The sequence below is a fragment of the Fundulus heteroclitus genome, chromosome 12 (genome assembly GCF_011125445.2).
Source record: "Fundulus heteroclitus isolate FHET01 chromosome 12, MU-UCD_Fhet_4.1, whole genome shotgun sequence".
Lineage (NCBI taxonomy): Eukaryota > Metazoa > Chordata > Actinopteri > Cyprinodontiformes > Fundulidae > Fundulus > Fundulus heteroclitus.
Genome location: NC_046372.1, coordinates 12,487,691 through 12,515,191, shown reverse-complemented (window position 1 = coordinate 12,515,191; position 27,501 = coordinate 12,487,691). Strand labels below are relative to the sequence as shown.

Genomic DNA, 27,501 nt, shown 5'->3' with positions numbered 1-27,501 from the left:
CACAGAGACAGCAGCAGATTTTAAAGAAATTCTTCCAATTCTGCTGCCATCTTCACCAAGTGTGTTTTGGGGAATTTGGGTAAATATGATCAGCTCATCCCGAACACACTTCTGAATTATCCTGCCTCTTTATGTGGGCTATTTTTTTTTTCCATAAACAAGGTTTGCACAGAATGTGGAAAGGTGTGGGCTGTGATCTCAGTGTTTTCCAGGCCTAGATAAGCATGGAAAAAGAAAATTATATGGAAAAATATGTACATCTTCATATTTTGTTTCTTTTGTGACATCTAAAATTTCCAAAAATCAAGAGTATCCAAACAGATTACACCTCAGAGGTTTGGAGAGGGTTACCATGCAGTCAGCTGTTTTCTTCATCCACAACTTTAAATCTTTAGTTTGGCATTTTCAGCATATTTCTTATGGAATTCATAGGTGATGGGAGAAATAAAAACAAGGGGACACGTTGGTAACTTTTGGATGATAAATTTAAACTCAACCTGTGTGTTTATGGTGGTAAAATTGGCCATCAACTGATCAAGAAATCTGTAAACTTTAAGTCTGGAATTTGGAAATGAAAAATATCCAGGAATCCTGCATCAACAACTACTGATTTAGTTCATGGATTCGTTTTTTAATGCAATTCAGTTGCACTCAAAAATCTTTTATTTTCTTAATTAACAAGAAAAGACATCGCATCACAGGTAAACGGAGGTGCCGACAACAGGCAGGGAGGTGCGGCGTACTCAGACATGGGCTGATCTTACCAGCAAACTAGAAATTATAGATTCCTCTTTAAACAAAGCTGAGAGTTTCCACTGTCAATGGGAACTGTAACTGAATTGTGTTGGTGTCCAAACAGGTGTTGACTTCAACTTCAATAGTTTTTTTACGTTGTTCAACCATCTTTTAAGTACAGCTAAGTGATCATATGTAACTTTGCCTCCAAGCTGAATTCTTGAGGTATTTGTGCGTTCACAAACACGACAATGTGCAGAACGTAGGGTGCTACACATTATCAGTCTGGCTTGCCAGGTTGGGTCTTATGAGCAAAGGAGACAAAAGCAATCCCAGTTGCTCTGAGCAACCCCGCTTTCTTAACGCCGCTATATAGCGAAGATTAATGTGGTGATAAATAAAATGCGATGGTCTAAAAGAGCCTTTTTACCCTTGCTACCCCACCCCAAAAAGAATAATGCTGCAAAAAGATCATTACAAATAAAATACACTTTACCGCTCCCAAGTAAAATCAAGAGTTTTGTGAAATTAAAAAAACACATAAAAAAGTCTCGTATCAGGAGGAAAGAAAAAACACTTCTTGCTAAAGATCTTATTTGACATGAACATGTAAAAGAAAATTCTGTTTTATAAAATTAAGCCATATTGTTGGTTCTTTAATTTTTTGGCATTTTTTTTAATCCAATGCAATGTTTTTTCTTATGTCTTATTTTTAGGCCCTGATTTTATGGGGTTTTTTGTTTTGTTTGTTGTTGTTTTTTGCTATATGCTGTTTGAATATCTTTCAATGAAGTCTATTTTCTATGCTGGGTCACTGGGCTTTAAAGCTGCTTAGCCAGCGTGTTTTTCCCTCTGCTGGTAGCGAAATGATGGGAAGCTGTGTGCAGTCGAGGCTCCTTCACTAAACTGAACATGAACAACCTATCAATCAATCACTTGTATTTCTAATTGGCATAAAAATCTACCCGCATGTAAAAAAGCATAGAGCAAAAAAAAAATGCCCTGATGCCTTTATGAATAGAAGCCAAAGCATTGTCGATCAAAACTACAACAAAGAGGCTGGAGGACCGCAGGTTGAAGACGCCTGCTCTAAATTAGGACTGAGTGAAAAATATGTTTAGAGTTTAAATGCATTGTCAATAAAATTATCCATGTTAACATTTTAAATTAATTTATCTTACATTTATTTGACAAATACATAAAGTCGTGGTTGCACATTATGTGCTCCCTCTTTGTTTACCGTTTAAATCACTCCTCAGCTGGAGTGTACAGGTCTAGGGACAAATATAACCCCATACAACCTAAAGGATTTAAAAAAAAAAAAAAACAGAATTTGATGTGGTAATGATGTGGAGTTTGGGAATTTTCTATAATCAACACTTGTTCAAATACAAAAGGACTCATACATAAACAGACGGCAACTACTATTTGCTTAAATTTCCCTTATCGGCTTTTAGAGAAATCAAATTTTATAACCAATTAATAAGCTTCCAGCACATTTATATCAGGAACTTCCAAAAGCTTTATTTATTTCATGCAACCTGAGCCACTCCAGGACAAGTTTTGTGTTTTAATTGTCTTGGGTGAATACTCAATAGATTTCTAAGAGTTTCAACCATCCAGCTGCTAAGTTGAGAGGAAGTCAAAGAGTTAACCAGTAGTCCTCCATTATTTCATGTACCTCTAGCAAAACAGCCCCACAGCATGATGCTACCACCTCCATGCTTGTTCGGTGAATTATTCTCAGGTTTGAAAGCCTCACACTTTTTTTTCTATTGAGGTCAAATAGCCTAATCCTTTTGTCTTGTCTGACCATTTTCTTCAGAAAGCTTGTCCAAGTGGGCAGCTGCAGGTTTTAGTCAAGCTTGAAGGTTCTGATTTTCAAGAAGTCACTTCTTTCTTGGTCTGCACCCTTTCAATTTAAATTGATGTAAAACTCCCTTCTCTCTATATATAGTGACACTGGCAGTGTATCCCCAAGGGGGTGGGTTAAATGCAGAGAACAGATTTCATTGGAATGTATGTTGCATTGCAGTAATGATTATTATTAATTCTTATTATTAAATTCCAGTTTATGCCAACCACTTTCCTTCCTTCCTTTTATGAGTTATGATCTGCTTAATAATTAAACAAACAAACAGGATTGTGAATTTGATATCCTTTATTTAATTTATTCAATAAAATTACTTTGAGGTCCTACGTGTTGACAGTTGTGAAATGTGGTGACAAAGGCCAGAAAAATAGAAATTCAGGCAATTGAGGATTTGTGACTGAGGTCAACAGGAAGAATGAAAGTCAGTTTGCTCAGACTGAGAATGGGATTTTATCTTCCTTTTACAAAACTCTCTCCAGTCTTTATTGCTTCTGTCTGCACACACTTTCTCAAAAGCCTTGAAATCATGCAACGAAAACCACAACACTCCAAAACAAGCAAAATAATCCTATTACGACCAAACGGAACCAACCAGACAGGTAAAATGAAAACGTGCCTCTGAAACTCACATTTATCCGAAACACTAATGCTCTACTTAAAAAGTGCACTTTAATCTGTTAATATTGTTTTGCTGTATTCTGGTAAAATATGCTCTACGGTTTGTGTTGAGAGTTGTAAATACTTTAAAATGTAAAAATAAGTTATATGACTGGGTGACAGTTACAGTACTGTAGGTCTTGGAGGGTATTTAGGGTTTCAGGGTTAAGGCCAAAGAACGTGTGCATGTCTGTGTGCTGGACTCAGAGGGATGATGTGTTCACGGGTCGCTGAGTGGGCCACTACAGTGTCGTCACATTTGGGGCTGGGTTTTCTTTCTTCTTTTTTTTTTCCAACGTTCCTCTCCGCTCTCTGGTAAATCTTTACGCCTCCAGCTCGAATCCCATGCCGACTTTGTGTCCGCCGCCGTTCACGCTCTTCCCGTCGACCAGCGCCGAGAGGGTGAGCTTCACTCCTGCAGGGGGGGGAGAGCAACAGAGAGCGCTTCAAGTAAAGAGCGCCTCCTGCTGCATGGAAATGGTTTTTAAAACTGTGCAAACAGCGAACCTGGCCTGAGGGTCTGTGTGTATCCAACTCCAACGAGGCAGGCGTTGTTGACCTTCGCCTGTGAGGAGAAAATAAAATGTCACGAGTGTAATGATCATTATTTAAGGCATTGCAAATATTCTTATTGAACATAAATAAGAAGATTTGATGTATTATAGGTTCTGAGAGCAACATGTGACCCAAAAGGCTAAGAGCACGTGTGTCTTTTTGCCTTTTGGAACAAAACTGGTCAAAAAAATAAATAAATACGATATATCAAATGTTTTTGAATTGCTAAAAAAGGAAAGAAATCTAGAAACCTTTAAAAAATACTGCATTATAGTCACTCAAATGTATATTGTGAAGTCGTTGAATGACAAAAAATGTCTATTTCTTCCTACCTCTATTGGCTAAAATTGCACATAGGCATATCAGATCTAAGGCACATGATTAGAGCATCATTAGTCAGCTTTTTGAACGTTTGGCCTGTTTTAACCTCATGTTTGGTCCTCCTGACAGCTGAAGTTAGAGCGAACACCATGGCAAGATATAAAGAGCTGTCTGATGCCTTCAGGAGGACTACAGTAGTTTATGAAACTGTAAAGGGATTTAAAGAGATAAACTGTATACATACAAGTGGATGACCATCAAAACAACTGCTCAAAACAGATGCTAATGGAAATCTCCAACAAAAAATAAATATTAAAAAAGGCCATGACGGGGATCATCTTGCTACCGTTGTGTCTGTACAATCAGAAAGTGACTCCACAAGTTTAACTTTCGCTTTGCTCTCAAAGAAAAACTTTAAGGCTAGATTAAGACAATAATTGCCAGAGTGAACATAGAAAAAGACCAGGGCTGCTAGAATAACAATCGTTGGGAGAGATGAGTCTAAAACTGAATTATTTGAGCATCAGAACAGAGGACATGGTTGTTATTAACCAAATAACGCATTTGAAGAAAATGATTTCATGCCAACTGCGAAGCACAGAGGTGTAAGTGTCACGGTTTGGAGATGGTTTGCTGCAGCAGAATCTGGACATTACAGAGTCCTCCATGTATCAGAAGAGGCTCGAGGAAAATATGACACCATCCGTAAATACTTTTAAGCTCAAGCAGAAATGGACCCTACAAGGTTAAAATGAACCCAAAAAGGACCAGCTTAGAATTAGGAAACGTAAAGTCCTCAGCCGAGTAAAAGCCCAGACTTTCTCTCATTGAGAAGTTGTGGGGTGACTTGAAACAGGTGGAACAGGGACTCAAAAAAACAAGTGATAGTTAGATGGCAATCTCCCTGAAGTTGTCAACCAAAGGGGTTAACACTAGCTGGTAGGGTGTGCTAACCTTTTTCTCAGACAGCAGTTTGTTCATATATTTTATTTAATGAGTAAAAGAAAGCATTTTCATTTTTACCAGTGATTAAATTCCCTTTTTTTCCACAGAGAAATAAGCAAAAACTATACATGGATATGTTAACATTTCTTTTGAATGAACTGAATATTTAATGCTGTGTCCTAATTCTTCAATGTGGCCATGAGTTCAAGTGCCTAAAAACTGAAAGACAAATACAGTAGCTATGATATTGAACATAATTATTTCACTCCACTGTCAAAAGCATTCAAATAAATTCAGCTTTTTTCCAGCAGATTGTCACACTAAAAAAGTCGCTATATTTTCTGCACAGTAACCTCAGCAGATTTTTTCCACCATTTTTTAATAGTGCTTAATAGAAACGGGTCTTTGTTGATATCACAGTGAAACAGGAACTTAGCGATCACTAATTCAAAGTTCCTCACAATATAAAAAGTGAAAGCTAAAACTAAAACATTCGCCAGTTACATTTATCTTAGAGCATATGTAAGAGATGCCACTAAGTCTAGGTCCAGCAGAATTTTGCAAAATGTGTATCTTAAGATAGATTTTTAACTCTAAAAAATAAAAAGGTGTTGTATGTGTTTCCTTCTTACAGACACGGAGGCATCCTTATCCAGCTGGTATTTGGCTCCAATCCCAAAGCGTGTGTTGTTGCTTCCTGATGTCCAGGCCAGGTTCACAGCTGTCTCCAAGTTGCCGTTCACCTTCTGGTAGATGGAGCCACCAAACTCCGTACTATCATTACTGGAAAAAAAGAGCCAAATACAAGGTAAGAAGTGACGCAGGAAAAAAGTTTTTTCCCCCCATGACATGATCCATTTTCAAGAACCAGGGAACAATTCTGGGGCAGCTGTGTTTACCAGGACAAATTTGAAATTGACTAATGAAAAGGTTACAGGTAGGGAGGTGGTGCTTCCGTTTACCAGAACCCTTTGAGTCGTGTTTTGTGGAGGAAGATTTCTAAGGATTTCTGATTGGTTTAATTTATTTTTACATTATAATTCAGTAATATAAGTGTAAAAGGGTCTTAACATCGTATTTGCTGTTAACTTCAAATCAAACCGGTTTTAAATCATCAGCATCAGTTCATTCTTTGATTCAGATTCTTAATTCAAAATGAATATTTTAAGATAATTTAAACAACTTATTTTCTAAACCATAAAAAGAAACAAATCACAACCCCTGTGGATCTTTACCAGGTTTTTTTTTTAGAAAGGAGAAGCTGCAGCTGTGGTTAGGCCTTTCGGTCATTAAACAAAAGCTTGGGAACAGTTAGAAGCGGCACTAAACCTGGCAATAAAAAAGTGTAGCTCACAGAAGAAACCTTTAGACCTTCTAAATTGACCATTAATCTTGACTTTCAAATTATGCACGCAGGACTTTTTTTATGCAGTCACAGGACATTTTTCATTTGGTTACATGTAGATGCAGTCATTCTGCTCCTTCTGTTTGGAGTCCTCTCCAAGCCAAATTGAAAATGTCTGAACATTTCTCATTTAAAACTTTTAGTTCTTTCTTATGTAGAAAGCAAAAGGCATTCACAAAACAGTGCCAGTGTTTTAAAGATGTTACAGTGAAAATGTTGACCAATTAGTCAATTTTTAGCTTTATTTTTCTTATATTTTAGACAGTTATTAGACTTTTATCTTTCTTTAATGTCCAAAACTGTACTGCTTTTTAAAATTACTGTTTATAACAGATTGCCCTTTACATGTAAATTACGGTTTTATTTTAAGTGTTTCTGCAGTGCGAGCTGTGGACCTCTTGGCTTGGTCACCCTTGTAAAAGACACTTTAGTCTAAGTGGGTTTAAACTGGTTAAATAAAGGTTAGGGCTAGGTGATTTGGCTCAAAAATAAAATCTCTGATTTTACTACACTAAACCGATTAATCAATTAATTTTCCTCCTTTTTGTTTCAAAATAAAATTGTAGAAATTATTTTAAAAACTTGCTTTAATGTCAAGCATTTCGTCTGGGAGTTGACTGGACTTCAAAGTGTAACTAAATACAAACTGTCAAACATGCTTGTAAAACAAGATGGCGGCCCTGCCGTTGTAAACAATATAAATAAAACTAAATGTTTGCTGCAAGTTGTATTACACGATGAGCTAAGAACAGGCTTCACTTCACTCGTGTAACTTCAAACTAACTTATTAAAAAATAAGTAAATGCATAAATTAATGTGCCTCATATTGTGGTTAAAAAAAGTTATCTTATTTTTTTCTTAAAAATATATTCAGCATTGCATGCTATTCTCTTAATGGAAGCCCAATGAGTAATTGGGAAAATAAAATCCAGATTTTTTTTTTATTTAATCTTAAAAATTCGTAAATTCAAATTAATCAATTAAATCGATTTATCGGCCAGCACTGATAAAAGTTAAACACAATAAAAACATTATTTATGAACGCAAGATAAAGACTACATCAGTAATGTGTGAAGGTTTTAAACCAACCAAAATGTATTTTTTCTGAGTAAAAAAACTAACAAACACTGTTTTCACCTTAAACAGGTTTCTGTTGAATGTACAGAACTTTAAATTCTCTTGTTACTGAAATGTGCTGACACATAAATCTGCCTTATCAGTATTTCAGTCGTAGAGAAAATGCATTTAGTGTGATTTAAAAATTTTGTACTGTAGTAGTGATTGCTAAATCTTAAAGTGAAACTCGGTGCTCAGCTTGGAAGGGATGACAGAGCTTCTTACTCATCAGATGAAAACTGTTCAAAACTACTGGCTCCAAAAATAAGAGGATGGACTTAAGTTATTGAATGCCACATGTGCACAAAGGGGATGAAATTAACACTACAATTAAAACGCCAGAGGGTAGAAGTTAAGTTTCTGTGCAGTGGTGCTAAATCAATAACAGGTGGTCCTTTTAATTCCGGAAAGCATGGGATCATTTCTCAACTGGGTCGATACGGCAGCAGTGGGAGGAGTTACCGCACTGCGTCTGCTGAAGTATCGTCCCTGTTTTGGACTCCACAGTGAAAACTTTCTCATTAAAACGACCAGATTGAATGAAGGTTTCAGGATTGCCATAATCAAAAGCATGCCTTATATGTCCACCATTTCCTGTTTCATTCGGACTCACACATGGGTGTGCAGCTGGAAGTCACCGGCCTTGTATCCAAAGGCGAAGTTGTTTTTCGTCAGTTTAGACTTGGCGGTGTCGAAGCCCAGCTGGTAGCCGACAAGCCAGCCCTCGAAGCCCAGCACTGCGGCCGCGTGGACGGTGGGACCGGCCAAGTCGAAGTCCAGGTCACATCCCAGGTTCATGTAGTCCCGCTTGTATCCGGTCTTCAGTTTGGCACTCTTCTTGCTGAACCGTTACACAGCAGACGTTAAGTGTAAATTTTTATTTGACTTAGCAGTTTTAGCATAAAAAGGATTCTTGTTACCCGGTGTTAGGCACAAACGAGGAGTCCAATCCAAGCTTCAGCCCTTTAGCCAGCTAAAGACACAAAAAGCGCAACCGATGAGCTATTTTTTTCCACCTTTTGAGTAAAATACCACACATAAAGCAAACTTTAAGCTCAACCTGGTCCTCCATGGTGATTTCCGTGGTCAGAGTGTTGTCTGTGGTCCATTTCTGGTTAAAAGTGAGACCCAGGTCGCTCAGTTTGTACTTTGTCTCCAGGTGGCCTCCTGACTTCCCTGTGTCTGTGTTGCTGGAGCCCGAGGTGACGAACTCCTGCAGGGAAAACGAGGGATGAAGTAGTGATGTTGGGGGAATAAAGTTGAGAGGAAAACAAAGCAGATTAGAAGACTGATACGGAGCGGTGAGGAAGCAAACAAGGATAAAAGAAGCAGCGGAGGGAACCACTGCCACACAATCCTTGTCAAGTGTACGTGGCCTATTATGTAGAAGGAGAACTGAAAGTTGGAGAATCACACGGGTGAGAAAACTGAAGTGGGGGACTGTGAGGGAGAGGCTGGCGGAGTGGCTTTAAGGATGAGCGCTGCCTGCTACTGCTGCAGTTGTGTCTCTCAGACCAGAAACTGCTGGAAAGAAAACAGCTGGCAGAAAAGCATGTGCACATTTACTGGGCTAATCTACACTACACCTGCTAATAATCATCACATCCAAGGAGACACACACACACAGACCTTCTCCGTCTTACCATCTAACAGAAGAGTCCAAAGAAGAAGCAGAAAAAAAGAAGAGATGGGGAAAGTTAGGGCGAGCGTCAGCTTATAAGTGAGCTTTATCCACTCGCTGGAAATATTACTGCAGCTGCGCAGATAATGAGGATAATGCAAAATAAAGCCTGCTTCTGTATTTCATAGCTTTGCAGCTTTGCTCATTCACAATACCTTGTAAAAGAACTCATATGCTTTAAAAGTTTTTTTTTTACATCTTATCCCGTTAATAAGCAAAAACCTAAATGAACTTAATTGGGATTTGATGTAATAGATCAACAAAAAGTACCACAAACTTAGGAAGTAAATGGAAAATAGTAAGTGGCTCATAATTGTTATACAAATAAAAATCTAAATGCATTAATTCCGTTTACAATGATAACTCTTAAAAAGGTATAGTGGACAATCTTCTTTCGGCTTTGAGTTCCAGGGGGATCACCTTAATCTCTTGGTTGTCCCACATGCCAATCATTGTGGCACGCTCACATAACACCAATGTGCGTGCTCGTTCCTTCCTTTCGTTAGCTTTTGTTTCAGCCGATCATTGCAGCTCCGCTGCTCTCACCGGATACTTTGAAAATGGCTGAGAGTCGCGAGAAACAAACTGTCTAACGAGTTTATGAGGAGAAGAGGAAGGCCTCAGAAGAAAGAAATAAGACTAGAGTGGGTTTGGGAGATTCTTTCACGTGATCCCCCTGTGGAGCGGAGGAGCTGGGATAAAAGTGAGGAGAAGTTTAGGGTTAGGTTAGCAGGGTTAGGTCAGAAAAACAACATGTGGCTAAAAGCTAACACTACCAATTACCCTAAAGACACCCGTCCTCCACAGTGAAACATGGGGATGCTGTTCTTCATTAGGAAGAGGGAAGCTGTTAAGAGTGGATAGGAAGATGCATGGAGCTAAATACAGGAAGGGAAGGAAATTTGTTAGAGGCTGCAATAGACTGCAGACCGGGGTAGAGGTTCTTCTTCCAACGGGACAACGACCCTGAACGTACCACAAGAATTATAAACTGTATTGCATAACGGAAAGCATTTTTAATGTTAGAATGGCCTAGTCCAAGCCCAGATATAAAGTCAATTGTGAATCAGTTTTAAGACCTAATTATGGATATTTATAGATGTTCTGCATCCAATTTGAGCTAGTTTGGAAACAAAATTCATAAAAATGTTGTTCTCTAAATGTGACTTGCGGCTGTAATTGCAGCAAAACATGGATCTACAAAGTATTGGTCTGGTGGGCCGAATATAAATGCACACAAACCTTTTCAGATTTTGATTTGTAAAAGAATTCGAAAACCATGTATAATTTTTCTTCCACTTGGCAATTATGCACTGTTTTGAGTTGGACTGTCACAGAAAATCCCAATAAAGCACATTCTTGTTTGTGGATGTAATCTGAGAAAATGAACCCTCCTGCAGGGAACTGTATGGTTTTGAAAGGACAACAGGTTTAAAAGCAAAGACAAAAACACATATCCATACATTTCCTTGTGATTTTACATGCAGTAAGGATAAAATCTTACATATTAAAGTTTAAAGTAGATGAGGTGTACACCACAGTCAACCCTTATGGCTGTAACTACTTACAACACCACTCTGAGACTTGGTCTTGACATCCAGTTTCAGAACTCCATAGCCTGCAGAGAAAGAAAAGCAGGAAATTGAAAAACTAGAAAAGCTGAAGAGATAACATCCTGCTGCGGCACTGCGTGGCTTTAAAATGTGCAGGATAAATAAACATCTGTAACATACAGCAACTGATCTCAAAATGAGTCCTGCATTAACACAGCTTTGGTCCAAATAGCCAAAATTAGACTGGATGTGTACACATGCATCAGTGCAGAGCAGGTCCAGATTAATCGAATGGGATGACTCACCAAAGCCTTTGCTGAAGATGTCTTTAGCAGATTTTCCCAAGTCTGAGAATGCTGGGGGGACAGCCATTGTTCCTGAGGAAACACATCCAGTCCACATTTAAGCTCTAACTAACAGTATGCACAGTAATGTTAGTAATGTTTCCAAACCTAAAGCGTCCATATTTTTAGTTTGCATCTGGAATTAAGCTTCAAAGCTGGTGACTCATTTTTCCAGAAGGATCTCCAGACCAGCCTTCAACAGAGCCACGTTGGTCCCTCTCCAGTTTGTCTGTGCTATAGTCTTGAGCCACACATAACTTTACAGTTTTCTTCTGATGAACCAAACTTTATTTTAATATCTAAAAAAGAATATTTTTCAAGCTTTTTATTGAACAATGTTTCCTTTTTCTACAGTTTTGAACAGATAACTTTGCAGCGCTGTACATTGATTTTAGCTTTTCCTTAAAAATACTCTGAAGCAACTGCCCAAGAAAAAAGGTCGATCTGAAGTAGCAACTAGCCAAGAGAACATCAAGGAAATTTCCAACAACAACAAAAAAAATTATATTCCTTCAAGCTAATTTTAAAAGTTACATATATTTATTCAACATAGTGCTGTGTCACATAACAAAAGTTATCTTTTTAGTGATCATGACTGACTAAAACTGGGGGATTCTCAGCACTCAGTGGATTGATTGACCAGCGGCAAGCCAGATAGATGTATAGCACTCTCTGTTCTACACATTATCAATCTTGATCTGCTCCAGGGACATTCAGCAGAAGTTTCTGAGCTGATTGGGCAAAGCAACACCCAAGAGCCCGCCTATCGAAGGTTGGTTCCAGCCAATCACGGTATCAAATGAAAATTTAAGCAGCAGCTACCATGAGAAACCACAAGTTAGGCTAGCTAGTCAAAGCACTTCTTGCATAAATACAGCGGAAATTCAGCTTGCAGCAAAGATTAGCAAAGTCCAACGAATCAAGTGAAGATCTCAAGTGAGAGTTCTAGATTTACACAACATAGAAAATTCCTTTGGAGCCATTTCATTATCTGGACATGTAAACCTGCCTGCCAAGGTCTGAAAGAAGACCCCAGCTGTCATCCTCAGATGATAAAAGACTGGTTAAGAGATCTGTTAGATCCAACAATCCAATAACCACTAAATATTTAAGCCAACCATGAACTTGAAACTGCTGCAATACCAGCCCAGAGTTTTGCATTGTTTTAAGGTCAGATGAGACAAAAGAGGTGTGTTTGAAGGAGTCCAGGTTCAGCTTACAAACCTAAGAACACTGTAGCAAGTTTGGAGCATTGTGAAGCTAGTTTCACTTAGCAAGATGCTATCACCTCTGTGTTTCAAACTTTGTACAGAGTAAAGCATGGTAACAATAGAATCAGGCTGAGGGACTGTTTCCACTCCCAGTGGTACTGGTGTATTGGACAAGGTGGAGGGAATAAGGAAGGGAGAGGACTACCTCTCAGTTTTTTTTAACATCACTTTCAAATAATCAGCTAACCATGGAAACTGATGTTTTAACAGAACAATACCACATTTAGAGCAGATGGTCTAAAATCAAGCATCTCCGCCTAGCAACGGGCTGACCTCATTTGTGCACCATGCTTAAAAGCTGGGTCCATGCCAGGAAACCAATCACATATCATAAAAGCGGGCGCTTTTCATTGCTACACAAAGCATGTGGTCAAGCTGCAACTTCCTGATAGATATTTTACGTTCATTTTTTTAGCCTGCATGTAAAATAATGACTCGGTAGATCAGAAAAAATTTAATATGAATTGCAACTACCTAAACTTACAATAGCTAATAGCTAAAATACACAAAATGTTTATTTCAACATTTTGTGTTCATCACATAATTATATATACTTTTCAGTCATAGTTTTGACACCTTCACTATGTATCTGCAATGTAGAAAGTCCTGAAAATAAGGAAAAGCCATCGAATGACAAAGCTGAGTCCAAACCTGACTGGTAGTGTATTAAACAACAAAAAGCAGAGCATGACATTCACCACAAGCCATCAGCCAGCAGAAGAGTGCCTGATATCTCCAACCTGAAGATGTAAAACCTATTGATTCTTTTGCAATGATCCATTCACAATACAGCTGCAGCTATTAAGCTAATGAAACAGTTTCACCAGACATGTAGAACATTTGCAACAACAGACAACTTACCATTATTCACAATTAAACTGCATGTCAAATAAAAGCCTTCATTATGCAGCAGAGGGAGATATAATGCGCATGATGTGCAAAGACGTACGACCGTGCAGAAGAGCTGACATAAGCCGTACGCTGGATTCTGCAGTCAGCAGCTGTAAAGGTGCTGCACAGTCCTGCGCACCTCCACACAGTCATCAGGGTCCCCTGGGTTAGCATGCATGCATGCATGACTTTCTAGGAGTTAGGAAGACATTTCTGACGGGGGGGCGGATGGAGCATTTACACAGTTCTGCCATCACTCACAGCAAAGCTGGATTAATGTTTAACTTGATCGTCTTTTTTTTTTTTTTTGCCCCCTGACCGTTAAATCTCACATCTTTTCTGCAGAGGAGCTGGACTTTGCCCATCCGGTACTGCATCCCAGACAGAACCAGTGCAGACCGATCAAAAGCTCTGGAATCCAACACACTGAAACTGAAAAATCTTTTGGAGTGGTGCTGAGGTCAGCACTGTCCCCCCAAAGCAACGCAGGGACCCTGATGATAATTCTCCTCTCCCCACCCCTGCATGCATCCCCCTCACCACTCACCGTGACCCTTGGGGGTGTGGTGCTGACATGTCACACAGACATCTTTGTTTCCTGCCTGCATGCCTGTTTCTGTCTTCTCCTGCTGCTGCACCACAATCCCCACACTCTCTTCCATGTCTCCTCAGGACGAGGGAAACGGCAACAAGAACGAGAGAAAGGCGAGAAGTTCTGCAACGTTCTGACAGTTTTGGCTAACAACCACATCACCTTGTTTATGAATAGCTGTGGAAGTACATACTGTATGGCTGGTAGGGCCAAAGTGGCAATATAGACTTTCTGCGTGATGCAGCTGTATTTGAGCCCAGCTCAGAATGTATTCACTATTTGGTAAAATGCGCTGCACCATACAGCTTTTTAGAAAACAACAACAAAGGAGTCTCTCCTATTCTGTATTTAATGTCCATCAAAAGAACAAATAAATGCAAGAGCATCTCTACAAATATACAAATTGCACATTCAAATGTGATAACAGGACGCCGGTATACAGCATTTAATATCCCAGAGGGAAAATCAATAATGAATCAAAGCTTGGGAGTAGAGTACATTTTCGTTAGAGGTGCACCAATAAGAGCTTTTCTGTTAAAGTCTGCTGATACAGCTCTTCAGGGGAACACTGGGACAGCATCAAACGAAAAATAGTTCCTTACTGCACCAAAATAAATTTACTATACCGTAAAATGTTTACTATAGAAAGCTTTTAAGCTTCAAAATAGTATGTTGGCATTCCCAACAGAGTAGTCAATCCCATGAGAAATCAATTCAAAAGGATCGACCAGAAACCACTGGTGTGTCAATCACACAGGTGTATTTTTTAAACCCATATCTGATGTTGCCGCGGTGTATTAAGTAATAATAGTGAAATGTTTGTCAATATTTGTAACTGTTCATATTAGAGACAAAAGGTCTCTGTGTTAGATTGTTAAATCATACAGGCCTTGAGACGCCTTTTGATCATTGCTCATTTCCAACTATTTAGATTGGGGTTGCACACGACTTCAGATCATGGGTGAGAGAGCAGTCACTGTTACTCAGCTCGGCGGCTAAATAGAATTTCAAAATTATGCCAAAACAAAGACAAAATTATTAAAAGAGCTGACATTTCAAACTGTTTAGCACAATTAGCAAGATTAACATTAATAATTTCAAACGACACTGTAGTTCATGTAGAGTAAATAGACCTTCACCTGAACTATTGGTGAGATTTACTAGAAACGTCTAAAAGATTGTCAACATTTTCTAATCCAGCACATTTAATGAAAACCAAAATTCTACTCTTCAAAAGTATAAAATGGAGAAATGTTGCTGTAATGAGCTGAACGTCTTCCAATCTGCAACCCGTCTCTTTGTTTAACGTTCAATGAAAAGCCAAGATGTCGCCACAGAAAACACAGTTTTCTTTTTTGGTTCCTCTGACTATTTTTCAAACATGTCTGCAATACGCAAAATAAATGAGTCGTCCTCTTTCTGTAAAAACTTCTACACCGATCGTTGTTATAAGGGAACCTAGCATCTAGGTAAGGTGCATTAAATGATTAAAAAAAAAAAAAAGATTATTTTAACATTTTCAGAACAGCTAATGACCAATCAGGGATAATAAGCTAAATGCACAATTAAGCATATTTGTGGCCGTTTTATGCAACAATGCTTTTATTTTATGATTGATACAAAAAATTGCTTGGATAGTTAAAGAGGGTGGAAAACATAAGAAATCCGTGTGATGGCCTATGGGGTTCTATAAAAATCCGTGTAATATTTTTACAATTATTCCACCTACATTCTTTTTTCATTTTTATTTATCACTTTTAGGTAATTGACAATATTTAATAAAAATAAATAAATGTGCCCAGAAAACCGATGAAAAAAAATAAAGGTCCTGCCTATCTAAATAACTTAATCCATGCTCATGCAAAACGCTTTTTGTGTTGTTCTTGCTCCAATCCCATCATTCAGTGCATCAGGGTCACCCAGCTTTAGAACATTCTCTTTCAGTCTGTGTCAAAATGCTCTGTGGCCACTGTGTTGCTCCTAATTTTTCCCTCAGCCTCCTCAGTATGCACAAGCTGACCCGCATATTTGCTGACAGCATGCAACTCCTCGCCCGTCATTGTCATTTCAGCCGACAGACGCTGCTTTTTCACTCCCCTCGCTCAGTCCATTTCTGCCCCTTTCCCTCTCCGGCCTTCGTTGCTCTGTCTGGCCTCTAAGTTTAGCTCCGGTAAACATGACACTGCAACACGTGAGCTGGCAGCCAACATGTGTCCTCCTCCAAGTTCACCATTAAAAAAAAAACCTGTAAAATAAATGTGTTTGTCTGTATTACACCTCCAGTCTTTGGTTACAAGCAATCATGGTCCTGTCACTCACTGTGTTGTTTTCATTCAGCTGCAATCAGACTGACAGCTCAGACTGGGCTCAAAGGTCAAAAGGACATGTAAGAAGGTGAGACAAACACAAGATGGCGGTTGACGATTAAACACAATCAATTTGTCGAGAGCAGTCCATCTATTCTGATAGTTATTGCTTAGAAACCTAAGCCCATGCATCTAAAAACTAATTTAGGACTCAAATTGCTCCGGGGTCAATTATGCCTATTAGGAGATTAAAACTGCAATAAGTGGGCTATTCAACATGAAAACCTTGATAAGAGATTACCACTGAGGGAAAGACACAGGGGGAAAAAAAACATGTAAAAAAGGAAGTTACTCATCGCCAGCCTAATCTCTAGATAACATGAAACCGAGATAGTGTGTGCTTGTGGCATATACTGTGTTTATGTGTGTGAGAGACAAGGTCAAGTCCAGGAAAGTTACACCTCAAACGCCTTATAGGTTGGACCAAAACAACATCGTGTTGCATGGCATTTTGGATCAACTTGGCTTGACCATTGCTTTTATGTGTACAGTGAAAACAACCATTCTACCGGTGTACGTAAGCACGTGTTTACCTGTGGTAATTGGCTCCAATAATGGTGATAGCATCACCTGGTTTTATTTTAGAGAGGCGGCAATCAATCAGCCAATTTTGCCTCGATCAGCTCTGACCGGTGATGTTAAAAAAATAAAAATCATCGAGGACTTTTGCTAATCATAAAATGCACCATAAATATGAATTCCTACCATAAATAATCACAACTTTGTTAACGGAATAAAACTCTGATAAAAGTTAGGGACCAGATATGGACAGACGCATTAACTGTTTTTTTTGTTTTTTTTATGGCTGTTACTCTTTCTGGATTTCTTTAAAACCTAACCAGCCAATACAGATATGTCTCCTAAGAACTCTGGCATACAAAGGGAGAAAATAAATGTGCTGCAGATTTTTTAAGAGTTAGTAGTTGTCCATCTAGGCATCTAAAACATATGTCTCAAACCTTTGTTAGGTTTTTATTAAACTCAAAGTAATTGCACCAAAGTAGCATGTGTTTAATGAATAGGTTTTAGGATTGAATAGGATTTCAATCACTCATTTGCCTCCCTGCTGCTGCTCTGTATTGTTATTTAATAACATTAGCAAAACTCAAACTGATTTTGGTGTCCCATCTCATGATTGTCAGTGGTGGCCATCTGAAAAACCTTCTGGGAGCACCCCTGGCTCTTTCCAATAACCTGCAAAAGCTGTTTTTCTCGTTTTTTGTGCTATAGTCCCTGGAACCAAAATGATCAGAAACTGTCAAAATCGAAATAAGGAGTTCAGATCTAAAAGAAAACCAGACATATAAAAACCGGTATTGACCAGAAGAGGCCCGATGGCTGGAGCTCTAATAATAGTAAAGAATTTAATCTGAAACGGTCTGGGAAGCAACAAGCCTGACTTCAGAACTTTGGATAGCGACATATAAAAGTCCAATTGCCTCAATTTACATAAAACAGCTGAAACTATATTTAATTATTCCTGAGAGCAACGTGCACGACACAGGCTCCCCGTCATTCTCCAGCGCGGTGTTAATGAAATGTCAGACGGACATAGGTCCTTGTTCTGTCGCTTTTTGGGCTCATTTGAGATTCTTCAACAAACGCCATGTGACTCAATTTATTTATGTCAATGTATGACGTCGCGTCGTCTTGACCCACAGGAGAAGGCGTTTACCGCCGGATGCGTCCTGCTGGTCAGCCCTGTATGCACTCTGCACTGAAACGTGCACTTTTAAAATGCCATGCATACTTTCAAACATATAGTCTACACTTACTAAAAAACTAACCAGCTATTCTTCTGGAGCGCAGACCCGAATTAATCCAACCAATACAAGATGCGCTTGAAAACATATATGTCAAGTTGGATTGAAGCATTTTGCAGCTTGCAGTGATTTTTTTTTAATTAATTTACTGCAAGTGTTTCTGACGAACCCAGGCCTAAACTGGTAGAAACCCCAGGCGAAGCGTTTGCGGTGTTCCTGTCCCCCCCCCTCCTCTCCCTTCTCTGTGTGTGACTCGTTTCTCAGTCACAGTCAAGCGACCTTTGACAACAACTCGGTACAATGCGGAGAAACGGGCATGGCGATAGCTTTACGAAGCTATGGCTTTGGTAAAGTTAATTAATGGCGTCTCACCTGAAATTTACAGCGGAGCGTGCAGAGTTTCGCAGCGTTCTTCGGTGTGCCTGAGTGAAGGAGAAAGCACAGGCGGACACACACTGAGCATGCGCAGTCAGGCCTCCCGCTGAGGGCGGGGCTGTTGTGTAAATGTCATTGGTTGGTAAACTTCCAGTGGCTTTACTGTTATATGTGGGAATAAACATAACAGCCCTCTAATCCAGCGGCCATTTTAATGGTAATTGATTCACTTTTAGTATATTTGACATTCAAACTGATGTGTCATCGTTTTATGTAGACGTTCACTGACACGTCCTATGATGTATTTCCAACACTGATAACTTCTTATCCCACTAAACACACTTAAGAGTTGCTTATTTAATCGCTATTCATTACACGGCATCATGAAAGATGTTTACAGGATAGGTGTTAGGCTGTAGTTGTTCAGACATACAGTTGAAACCAGACATTTATACATAAAACAGACACAGCATTTTTCTCTCAGGATAAACTTTTCTTCTTTTAGGCCAGCTAAGATTACCAAAGTTATTTCTCCTTACTGATTACAGATTACTTAGTTATTTTGAGTTTCGATTACTTTTGTCAATACGAGATGCTTATGTATGCTAAGATTACTATATGTCTTTAAACACTTTAACATGGCCTCCAAATTTCACTTAGCAGGAGGCGCATATGAGGAGGTATTTTAATACAAAACCTAAAATACACTGCTTCCTTGTGTGAAATGATGACAAAAAAATAATAGGAAATCCACCAAGGTACTGGGAAGAGAAGTGTGGTCAATCTCTGGGTGCAATTAAGTGCAAATTTAATCCATTCATACTATAATAAACATTTATAAACAGGGGATGCCCAAATATTATTTTGTTCATAAAGGGCTGGATTAAGTGTCCAAAATATAAAATGCGTTTTATGTATTTACAAGTGCTGGTCATACAATTGGAATAGCATGTAAAAGTAGATTTTTTTTCAGTAATTCCATTCAAAAACTGAAATTTGGATATTATATTCATTCATTACACACAGACAGATATATTTCAAGTGTTTATTTCTTTTGATTTTGATAATTATACCTGGCAACTAATGAAAACCCCCAAATTCAGTATCTCTTTACTTAAGACCAATACAAAAAAAAGGATTTCCAGAAATGTTGGCCAACTGAAAACTATAAACATGAAAAGTATGAGCATGTACAACACTCAATACTGGGGCTCTTTTTCAATGGATTACTGCAATGCGGCGTGGCATGTCCATTAGTCTGTGACACTCCTCTGATGTTATGAGAGCCCAGGTTGCTCTGACAGTGGCCTTCAGCTCTTCTGCATTGTTAGATCTGACGTATCACATCTTCCTCTTCACAATACCCCATAGATTTTTGATGGGGTTAAGGTCAGGCCAGTTTTCCAGCTAATTAAGCACAGGGGTACCATGGTCCTTAAACCTGGTACTGGTAGCTTTGGCACTGTGTGCAGGTGACAAGTCCTGCTGGAAAATAAAATCTCTATCTCCATAAAGTTGGTCAGCAGCAGGGAGCATGAAGTGCTCTAAAACTTCTTGGTAGACGGCTACATTGACCTCTGACCTCAGAAAACACAGTGGACTAACACCAGCAGATGATACGGCACCCCAAGCTATCACTGACTGTGGAAATTTTACACTGAACATCAAGCAACGGGGATTCTGTCAGAACAATAAAGCATTGTTCTGATTTTTGCAAACTACAAAATCAATACATGGAATATTGTAGGAGAAGGCTATAGTTACATTCAAGTACGGTTTGCACCACTAATGTTTGGCATCCGAATAAGAAGAATGATTATGCTGTGTTTCTAGAATTGAAGAGGTCAAAGATATGGGCACACAGCTGCCACCTGAAAGGGAAACTAGAGGCGTCCCGAATGTGGTGCTGATCATACATTCAAAGAATGTGAAGATGATGTGCAGGAAAAGTGCTGTAACTGCGGTGGATAGCACAGTGACATATGGAGAATGTGAAGTCAGGAAAAGGGCGGTAGAAATTCTACAAGTTAAAACAATCAATAAGATAAGCTATCCAGACGCAGTGAAGGGAGTTGAAAAAAAGAATGAAAGTTTGAAAACATTTCACAAACCAGCATATGTTTGAAAAGACATTCACAAATAGGCTCAATGACTTGGATTATATAATAGTTGAAGTTTGGACTAAAGATGAAAAAAATAATTTTCTAAGTAGACCTGCAAAAAAAAAACATTTTGCCCCCCTCTTCGATGTGTTGTGAGCACTAGACTTGACTGAGTTTTGTGCATAAACTGTGTGCATTTTGGCTCACCGCAGTTTAAGCAGAGACCCATTTATTATTAGTAAAGTTATGTTTTCTTATTTGTTTATGCAGTATATCTGACTTAATAATCTAGGACACGTGTCAAACTCAAGGCCCACGGGACGCATCCGGCCCATCAAGGCAATTTACCCGGCCCTCAAGAGCCAAAAAAGGCACATCATGTCATAAAGTAGAGCCATATATCCTTTTAAAGTGAATAAAGTGGCTAAAACTGTGCCTCCTGTAGCGAATGTTGACTGTGTAGTAACACCATTCTGCCACTAGATGTCAGTTTTCCCACAACACATTAAAACAACCCAGAAATTTCCAAAAAGAGAAAAAGAGAGTTTAAAGTTTAACTCACCACAATATCAACTTTTTTGCAGATAAACTGTTTAAACTGGGCCTTGGGGTGCTAATTTTATGTTACTGTGCTTTTTTTTTTTTTTACATTTTATGTGAACTGGAATACATTTATGAAATCAAGTGTCACCTATACACCTGCAACCGGTCCTTATATTGACTTCATGATGCCAAAGTGGCCCAATATAGAAATGAGTTTGACACCCATGGTCAAGGGATTATTTTTTTTTTTTTTTTTTTTTGCCCTCCTAAAGGAAAGAGGGGTTCAGTTAAGAAATAATTTTAGCTGATGTAGTACTTTGTTTTAAAGGTGCAATTGTGATGACGAGGTTGGTTGTTTTCTTAACTGGATCTAGTTAGATAACCTTTGTCCCCCCCTCAAATTAAAAAGCCTGGCTCCACCACTGGTTATAACCATCAAAATGAAAAGAAATTAACACTTGAAATATAGTAGTCTGTGTGTAATTAATGAATATAATATACAAGTTTCACTTTATGAATTAAATGACTGAAAAATTAGCTTTTTCCTGAAATTCTGACCAGCACCTGTATGCCCCAACCATGAAATAAAGAAAAACCTTTTGTGAAAATGCCTGCCAAAGCTCATAAGATAATCTTCTTCACAGTAAATGAATCCTGTACCAAGTTTTAGTTCCACTGTCAGTGGTTCACCATGTGGCTTTTCTTGGATCACTTTTGATAGGTTTTAACTGCGATTTTGGAGATGCTCTTACTCATGTGTCAAGCACTTAAAATTAGACCACTCTAAAACTGAAATCCCTAATAGTCACTTGTGACCCAATATGTCCCACCTACGAACAGCTCCAGAAATAATCAGTGTCATTCACTTTGAGTGCGCCGGTGGCTAATTGGTGAATAATGCCGATGTAAACAAAATGTAATCAGTGATAAAAAAAAAGTCCACAGTGTATTTCGTCTTATGACAGTGCACTCATAAAAAAACAGGGCTCTTCCTAATGTTGTCAGATACTGCTTACAAGCCCTCTATCAACTTTCTAAACTACTACTCTAAGGCAAATGTTATGATATCACATCAAAACCTGAACCACAAGACTGAATAAAAGTTCACTTTACATGTTTTGCAGTTATCTGTTATAATATATATATATATATATATATATATATATATATATATATATATATATATATATATATATATATATGTGTGTGTGTGTGTGTGTGTTTTGCTTTAAACCTCCCTTGCAGCGCCTGACAGACAGTACTCAGGACTGAAGAACTCTCCTCATCAAGGAGATCCCGTCGTGTTCGGCCCCACGGATAGATAATCAGTTGGCGAACGTGGATTATACCTTTAAATTGATCCACTTTGTGTTTTCACGCGTGATTCCCCAGTGTCTCTCGCCTAACAGCTGAATCCCGTGCGCTCGTTGTCCTCCTGTCTCGTCTCGGTCTGTTTGCGCGTGCTCCGTTGCCATGGTGATCAATTCGACAACAAGTGGCGATACGTCGGCGTCGTCGGTGCGCCTGAACAAAATCCTCCGCCGATTAAAAAAAACTCTGGGTTTTAAGGGGTAAACACGTTTATTTGATTTACTTTGACCATTTGCAGGCTTTGAGGAACGCAATGTTGTTGTTTTTTCGCTCCTCTTAATCTGTAATACGTAGTGACTGTCGCCGAAAAGAGTGTGTGGTTATTAGGAAGGCAAACAATAGCTAATGGTTGACGTTTAGTAGCCATATGAAGCAGGGCAATTACGTAGCTACATTCATACGTACATTTTTAAATCACTATTATTATTTAACATCGTCCTATTATCCGATTGTAAGATTTGTAGCCCTAAATAGTTCGGACAGTGACTTTATAGTAAGTTTGATGCCTCGACCGTGTAATATTTTACATCATACTGCTCAAAGAGGCGTTGATAGTCTTTAATTTCTCAGGCGTTATTTATTTATTTTTTATTGTTTCTTACCTGAAACTGTTTCTTTCTGTTGTTCAGCCGTTTTTTGCCCTTTCAAATGTGTGAGGGACCTTCCACAATATCTGGGCCAATCCCCCCAGATCCCTCGCTGCTCCCTCACTACTACAAACGACCTGCTTCAGGTGAGACGCCGTCCGATAGTTGTGTTCGTTGCATCTTGTGTGAAATAATGACATGCAGGGGCGGACTGGCGGAAGGCGTGGCCCGGCCATGATTAAAAAAATAATAATCATGATGTTCATGCGGCTCACTGGGTATCTGCCTGTGTAAAATTCCCCAGATTGCAAGAGCGAAAATACAGACTCACCCCCTCCTTTCATTTTCCGAGGCTGCTGAGGCTCTTTGGAACAGCAGCGCTGTTGTCAGCGACATTTTAGACCCCTGCTCCACAATGAATTTTCAAAAAAGCAACTTCTCAACTTTTTTTTCTGTGTTGTTGGCGACTGGAGGGAGCCGTGATTCCCTTTCAACCTCTGTAGTCAGTCAGTCTCACAGACAGCTGCTGCTTCATCATGGCATGCTCCCGTGCAGACGGAGCAAAGATTTTCAGAATATGCACAAGGGCTGGACGATATAGTAAAAAAGCATATCGATAAAATAGATATCATATTGATCGATATTGATACCATTAAGTTCAAAACGTATATTTTAAGTACCACCCTGGTCATTTTATGCTGTTGTGTAGCGACTTGTTTTTTAGATCCATAACAAACAAACACTGAATTCAAACTCAACCCTTTTTTCAACCAACTTTTTACCAAAAAAGAAAAAAAACATGTGCTCTCTGAACGTTTTGAAGGTGGCGGAGCGTACCTGGAGCTGTGTTTGTGATTGGTTAGGAGGGTGTAATGACTGTAATAATAACCTACATAGCCAAAATGCATAAGCATGGAAAACTTTTATTCTATTTAACTTTTATTGACCCTTTTTTCTATCATCGATATACGTCTATTGATCGATATATATTATTATTGAATTATCGTCCGGTCCTAATCTCCACTTCATTTGCACTTTGCAAAAATGCATCAATTGGGGTGCAGAGAGCTACACAGCAAGCTTATAGGATATGTAAAATGGAGCGAAAAAGTTTAAAACAAGAAACGGGAGCAGAGAGGGAGAGGCTGAATAAGAAACAAGCACTGCAACAAAGTGCACTAAACTGAAGTCATTTTCACAAAGGAGCAGGCTAGATATAACCTGTGAATAGAGGCGAACAGTGAAAAGACCAGCAGCCTATCCTGCACAATAGTTTAATACGGAGGTTAGTCTCACTGTGAGGGACCAAGGGTCAAAACTGACTCAATTAAACAAAGGTTTTAAGGTACTGAGAATTTTAAAATTTGGTTAACAAAGAGCCAAATGGAAAAGAAATTCAATGCTAAATATCAAATATTAAATACTGAAATCATTTTTATATTATTGTATTTTACCATTTGTCTAACCTGGTTAAATCCCATTGAGTTTAAGAATATATTTGTTGTTATGCAAATATAGCCATTGCATTAAAAAGTCAGTTAGAAAAATTTAAAAATTAAGTAGGTTTGAATACATTTTTTACAAGAAAGCAGTGTCAGTTCAGTGCAGCAGTAGTGCTGCAATAAGCTCCCGCTGGTCTGGAGGTGGTGAAAAGTGTTGCAATAAGGAGCCAGAGCAGGAACCTTCAGGTACCACCGCCAGCACCGATGTGTGGCAGCCTCACCTCTGTCAGTCTGTCTGTGGCTACTAGCATAGCTCACCACCGTCAGGGTGTGAATGGGTGAATGACTGACTGTGGTGTAAAGCGCTTTGGGGTGCAATACAAGTACAAGTACCATTTAACCTTGTAAGAGCACAAAACACACCTGCAGGTTCTAAGGTTATGCTGGTGGTGGCGTAGCCTGAGATGGTATGAAGTTCCCGGCCTGAATTATTGTCCCAGTCCGCCCCTGGTGACATGCTTATAAAATGGTCATTATTGAAAAGAAGGGAGCCTCATTTAGGTAGAAACTGCAGAGGCAATACTCTTATGGACTCAAACAGGGGCTGACTTATGCAGGTGCTTTGATAAACAAGATTTAGCAAACATGTATACACACATCACACTGTTGTGTTGGTCTGTGCCAAAATGTGCTCTACAAGTTTGTGGTTGTAGTGTGACAGAAAAAACTTGAGGGGATTAAGACTTTGCAAGCCACTGTTGCATACAGTGTTTAGAAAGCTTATCTTTAAAAAGACTTCAAGTGTTTTATATACAAAACCTTTTTGTTAAAAAAAAATGCTATTCTTGCCTCCTCCAGCTCGTGGTCGTTTAGAAGGAAACCATGATAAGACAGTGGCCCTTCTCCTGGGTCCACTTGCTCCAGATCCTGTCTTATACCCAGACAGCTACAGTGCTCGCACACCATCCTGCCGCCCCCGCATTGGCCCTAACGCTACTCATATTCTGGAACATGGACAGAGAGGGATCGTGGGAGAGCTGCTAAAACTCGAGGGCTTCTCTGGAACTCCTGTTCCCAAACAGAGTAAGGACTCGATTTCAGCAACCGCATTTGCGTTGTAAACTTTGTAAACCATTTTTGATGTTTTAAATGCCTTGGATGCATTATAATGGAAAACTGTGTTGTCCTCGTAGAACAGAAAGTACATGACTTTGGTAAGGAGAATGTACGTCGACTCCGGGAGATCCAGAGACGCTGCAAAGAACAGGAGGCTGAGAGAACCCAGACCCGTCCCGTCCCAGTCAAAGCTCTATGGACCTCCGCAAAATACCAGAACGTCCCGTCTAGGGTGATGACTCATTTAGAGGCAAGGACTGTATACTTCAAACAGAAATCTGATCAAATCGTATTTTCCTCATCATGTTTTAACCCGTGTGTTACTTCACTCAGGTTTCTAGTCCATCTGTGAAGCCTGAGTGTCAAAAGTTTCTAAAGGCCCACTCTAAAGGTGGCCCGTCCACGTTACCACGCCCTTCCACTGTGGCTTTGCAGCGCCCAGCCTCCTCTAGTTCAACACAGGACCATGACTTCATGGTGGGATTTAACTAAATCACGTTTTCTTAATATTATAATACGATCCTCAAGGTAATAGCTTGTTCATATGCATTTATTTCAGTGTTGTTTATGCCAGGCTAAAATGTCTGGTGATAGATTTTCTTGAAAATAATTTGGGAGGACAAATTGATTGCATGAGAAAATAAAGCCAGACCGATGTCTGCTACATCATCTGTTTTTTAATTATGTTTCAGGTGCAAGGTCAGACTATAGACTTGTGAAACATAATGCCCCGGGCTGCAGGAAAAACGACCCTTCGTCGTTCACAGTCACTGACAAACCTCAGGGACAAACCCGTCCCCAGTGCAGTCAAGGGCCAAGTGCCTCAGTAGTGAGTATTTTAACACCATATTTTATCTTATTTCTAACCACTCTCAAATAATTTGTAGTAAGTTTCTATATTGTATTTACTTTGTCATATTTCCCCTTAAGAACTTTAAAGTTGATGTTTTTAGACATTTTTTACAGGCATTGCTTTTTTCTTTAGTCACTGGTCATACTTAACCGTCTGCTGCGGGTTGTTTCGTGGCGACCGTGTGCGCTGGCTGCTTTCCTGAGAATGGGTGGGCTGTGCTGGGCGTGCTCTTCTCCAGCCATCTCAGTTTTAAACGCATGTGACAGCAACATGCAACAATACAACATTTGAGCAGGCGGAGGCAGTCTTGGGGTGTTTTCACACCCTTGTTTTCTGATTGTCATCTGGAGTTCGAGGCTTGTAGGAGGAGTGGGCCATCTAGCCGGGGTCTGGACTGGGGTTGGATGTTGGGTCTCGGGAGTCAATCAGGGTTGGGGTTTTGCCTCACCTTTCTCTCTTCCTTTTCTTTCTCTTTAACTTTTCCGTGTCGATTGAATTCAAAATAATCCCAAGATAATGTACAATAAAGTTTTCTTGCATATATCAGGTGACAACTATAGCGAAAGCAGTAAGGCTCCACTTGTGAAGTAAATCCGGGCTCTTTGTGGCATTAAGACAGCAATTCTTAATGCTACAACATGCCAGACATGGCACGTTTTAAAATATATAGCTGCTCAACAAATAAGGGAACACTTAAACAACACATTCTACATATATATATATATATATATATATATATATATATATATATATATATATATATATATCATATATATAGTATATATATATATATATATATATAGATCATATATATCACTATAAGAAGAGAGAGAGAGAGAGAGAGAGCTAGATAGAGATAGATAGAATAGATAGAATATTATTACATATAATATATTATATATATATATACACACACCAATACACAATTGTTTTTGTACACTGGTTCAAAATGGTTTCTATACCCAACTAAATGGAAGTAGGAAGAAGACATGGGTATATGTTGGGTGTATAAATTGGTGTGGGGGGGCGAAATGACCCGAAGCC

At 39.1% G+C, this 27,501-nt stretch overlaps 2 protein-coding genes across 5 annotated transcripts; one reads left to right on the top strand and one right to left on the bottom strand.

The window, feature by feature from the left end:
- Window positions 1-2,878: 2,878 nt before the first annotated feature.
- On the bottom strand, window positions 2,879-18,490 carry vdac3 (voltage-dependent anion channel 3). Of its 4 annotated transcripts, XM_036143970.1 has the most exons (11): window positions 18,441-18,490; window positions 13,895-14,011; window positions 11,147-11,218; window positions 10,857-10,906; window positions 9,251-9,253; window positions 8,668-8,820; window positions 8,528-8,580; window positions 8,221-8,448; window positions 5,719-5,869; window positions 3,773-3,830; window positions 2,879-3,680 (listed from the first exon to the last, which is right to left on the bottom strand). In XM_036143970.1, exons 2-11 carry the CDS (start codon window positions 14,007-14,009, stop codon window positions 3,589-3,591), a joined length of 975 nt encoding a protein of 324 aa, XP_035999863.1. In that variant the 5' UTR covers window positions 14,010-14,011; window positions 18,441-18,490; the 3' UTR covers window positions 2,879-3,588. The 4 variants fall into 4 exon arrangements, with proteins under 4 accessions (XP_035999863.1, XP_021173754.2, XP_035999864.1 ...); XM_021318079.2 differs by lacking the exon at window positions 9,251-9,253; XM_036143971.1 differs by lacking the exon at window positions 13,895-14,011.
- Window positions 18,491-22,511: 4,021 nt separating this feature from the next.
- On the top strand, window positions 22,512-26,116 carry LOC118564803 (enkurin domain-containing protein 1-like). Its single transcript, XM_036143972.1, has 5 exons — window positions 22,512-22,659; window positions 23,089-23,192; window positions 25,347-25,571; window positions 25,682-25,854; window positions 25,938-26,116. The coding sequence occupies exons 1-5, from the start codon at window positions 22,562-22,564 to the stop codon at window positions 26,094-26,096; spliced, it is 759 nt and encodes a 252-aa protein (XP_035999865.1). The 5' UTR covers window positions 22,512-22,561; the 3' UTR covers window positions 26,097-26,116.
- The last annotated feature ends 1,385 nt before the right edge of the window (window positions 26,117-27,501 follow it).

What these genes read in the sequence shown, in the direction of transcription:
- vdac3 (XM_036143970.1), bottom strand. Translation starts at nt 14,009, where the DNA reads ATGGAAGAGAGTGTGGGGATTGTGGTGCAGCAGCAGGAGAAGACAGAA. An exon ending in CCACACCCCCAAGGGTCACG is followed by an intron (nt 11,219 to 13,894) that starts GTGAGTGGTGAG and finishes GTGTTTCCTCAG; the next exon opens with GAACAATGGCTGTCCCCCCA. An exon ending in AAATCACCATGGAGGACCAG is followed by an intron (nt 8,581 to 8,667) that starts GTTGAGCTTAAA and finishes TTGTGTCTTTAG; the next exon opens with CTGGCTAAAGGGCTGAAGCT.
- LOC118564803 (XM_036143972.1), top strand. Translation starts at nt 22,562, where the DNA reads ATGGTGATCAATTCGACAACAAGTGGCGATACGTCGGCGTCGTCGGTG. An exon ending in AAAACTCTGGGTTTTAAGGG is followed by an intron (nt 22,660 to 23,088) that starts GTAAACACGTTT and finishes TCTGTTGTTCAG; the next exon opens with CCGTTTTTTGCCCTTTCAAA. An exon ending in CTACAAACGACCTGCTTCAG is followed by an intron (nt 23,193 to 25,346) that starts GTGAGACGCCGT and finishes TGCCTCCTCCAG; the next exon opens with CTCGTGGTCGTTTAGAAGGA.